This window comes from Austrofundulus limnaeus, unplaced genomic scaffold (genome assembly GCF_001266775.1).
Source record: "Austrofundulus limnaeus strain Quisiro unplaced genomic scaffold, Austrofundulus_limnaeus-1.0 Scaffold87, whole genome shotgun sequence".
NCBI lineage: Eukaryota > Metazoa > Chordata > Actinopteri > Cyprinodontiformes > Rivulidae > Austrofundulus > Austrofundulus limnaeus.
This window is the reverse complement of record NW_013952489.1, coordinates 1,421,516-1,423,353: the sequence shown is the minus strand read 5'-3', so window position 1 is coordinate 1,423,353 and position 1,838 is coordinate 1,421,516. Positions and strand designations below refer to the sequence as shown.

At 35.8% G+C, this 1,838-nt stretch overlaps 1 protein-coding gene across 1 annotated transcript in view; it reads right to left on the bottom strand.

The window, feature by feature from the left end:
• Window positions 1–1,838, bottom strand: part of eed (embryonic ectoderm development) — a 15,796-nt gene that overhangs the window by 9,163 nt on the left and 4,795 nt on the right. The window contains exons 6-7 of the mRNA XM_014012013.1: window positions 711–792; window positions 443–534 (exon numbers count right to left, since the gene is read on the bottom strand). Of these exons, the coding sequence (XP_013867467.1) occupies window positions 443–534; window positions 711–792 (174 nt within the window). The remainder of the gene's footprint in view (window positions 1–442; window positions 535–710; window positions 793–1,838) is intronic.

The following is a 1,838-nucleotide window of genomic DNA, read 5'->3' as shown; positions in this document are numbered from 1 at the left end:
GAAATATATTTATGTTTGTGGTTGTAATGTGACAAAATATGGAAAAGTTCAAGGGGTATGAATACTTTTGCAAACCACTGTATGTGCTGCAGAACAGGAACCTGCTGTAAAACAGCAATTATGCTGAGTCAGGTTTGATTTTTAATAATATTTTCCTGTTAAATAAATAAATCAAAATCAAATCAATCCTGATGATAGAAGAGTTTGTTGAATCTGACGTGGCATGTTCGTACAAACCCTTTGTATTTTTCTTTCTAAATTTAGGATAAGAAGCCGAAAATGGTCTTGAATGAGGTCCAATGTTTTTTTTTTTTTGAGTGGCACGACAGAAAAATGTTTTTGAGTAAAAAATAAGTTGTTAATCTATCCAGACTTTTTGTTTTGTTAAACAGTATTTTTATTTATTTTTTAATGGATCTCTGTGGTTTGATTGAACTCTTACAGCACTCAGGACTTCATCTCGATGTCCTTCAACGCCTCCAAAAATGGCCACCAACGTGTCTGTCTGGATGTTCCACAGTCGAAGAGCGTGATCTGTTGAGAAAAAAAAACATTAAGCTTCATTTACACAACCTGAACAAAACAACTGGTCTTTTTTAATTTAAGCAGCTTGTAAAACTGAACTAAGATCAGTAGAACTTTGCTGCCATTTTGATTAATTTGTTTTATTGCAAGCTGTTTAAATATTAAATAGATGATTATTATTTTACCTTTGCTGACAGACAGGAGGAGACTTGGATCCCTTGGGTGAAACTTGAGCTCATTGATGGCGTTTCCATGACCTACGTAATGCTGAATATGGCAAAAAACACATGACTCATCATTCATACTGCTTGTTTAAGTTCAACCTGATGTACCTGGTTTGGATCACTTGTACTACAGAATTTTACCCTGATTAACTAAACAGATCAGTGTATTTACTGGATAACGTTTTATGACAAATAAGTTAAAACTTGCAAAATTTCAGCATAAATTAGATTTTTATCTTCAAAGCGAATGTATAACACAACCTTTGTTAATCAAAGTTTAAAGTATCCACAATGGAGCCTTGAGGTACACAATAAGTACTAAGTAAAACTGAACAATAAGTACATGCTTGCACCAAAGGGATTGAATCAGAGGTCAGTTAGTTGCATTCAGCTTAGCTGCCAATGAGCAAGATAAGGTTTTAAGAAAAATAGCAGTTATTAGTGGGAGTGCACCGATAAATGGGCCAGCCAGTTTATCAGAACTGATTTCATTAATTTTGGGAGATCAGCCAATCAGATAAGATCGGTGAAAAAGATCGGCAGAAATATAAGCTTCTCTACTTCCACAAAGGTCTGAAAATCAGTCACTGTCCCCTTCTTCTGCTGTGAGCACTACCTAACATCCACTTAAAACAAGTTTGTATTGTTTCAAGGGTATTGTTTTAATAAAATAAATGTCATCAATGAGCTCTCATTGGAATTTTATTTTATTTTTAATAAAATAAGATTGGAACACTGAAGCTGTATTGTGATCTTATAACACCTGACAGCGTCGGCTATTTAAAAAATCGGTATCGGCAGGTCAGACTTTTTAAAGGTCGGTGATAGGCCAGAAAACTGAAATCAGTGCACCCTAATTATTAGAAAAGAAAAGTGGAAAAGAGAGCCTTGATGTCCTTTTCAGGGGTGCCACCGAGCCATTGGTTCAGATATGTTGACGACACCTGGGTTAAAATKAAAGCCCAGGAAGTCCAACATTTCACTGATCACATCAACTCCGTGGATGAATATATTAAGTTCACACGAGAGGATGTAAAAAATGGCAGGTTGGCGTTCCTGGATTGCGATGTCCCGGTTTCGGATGGAGGA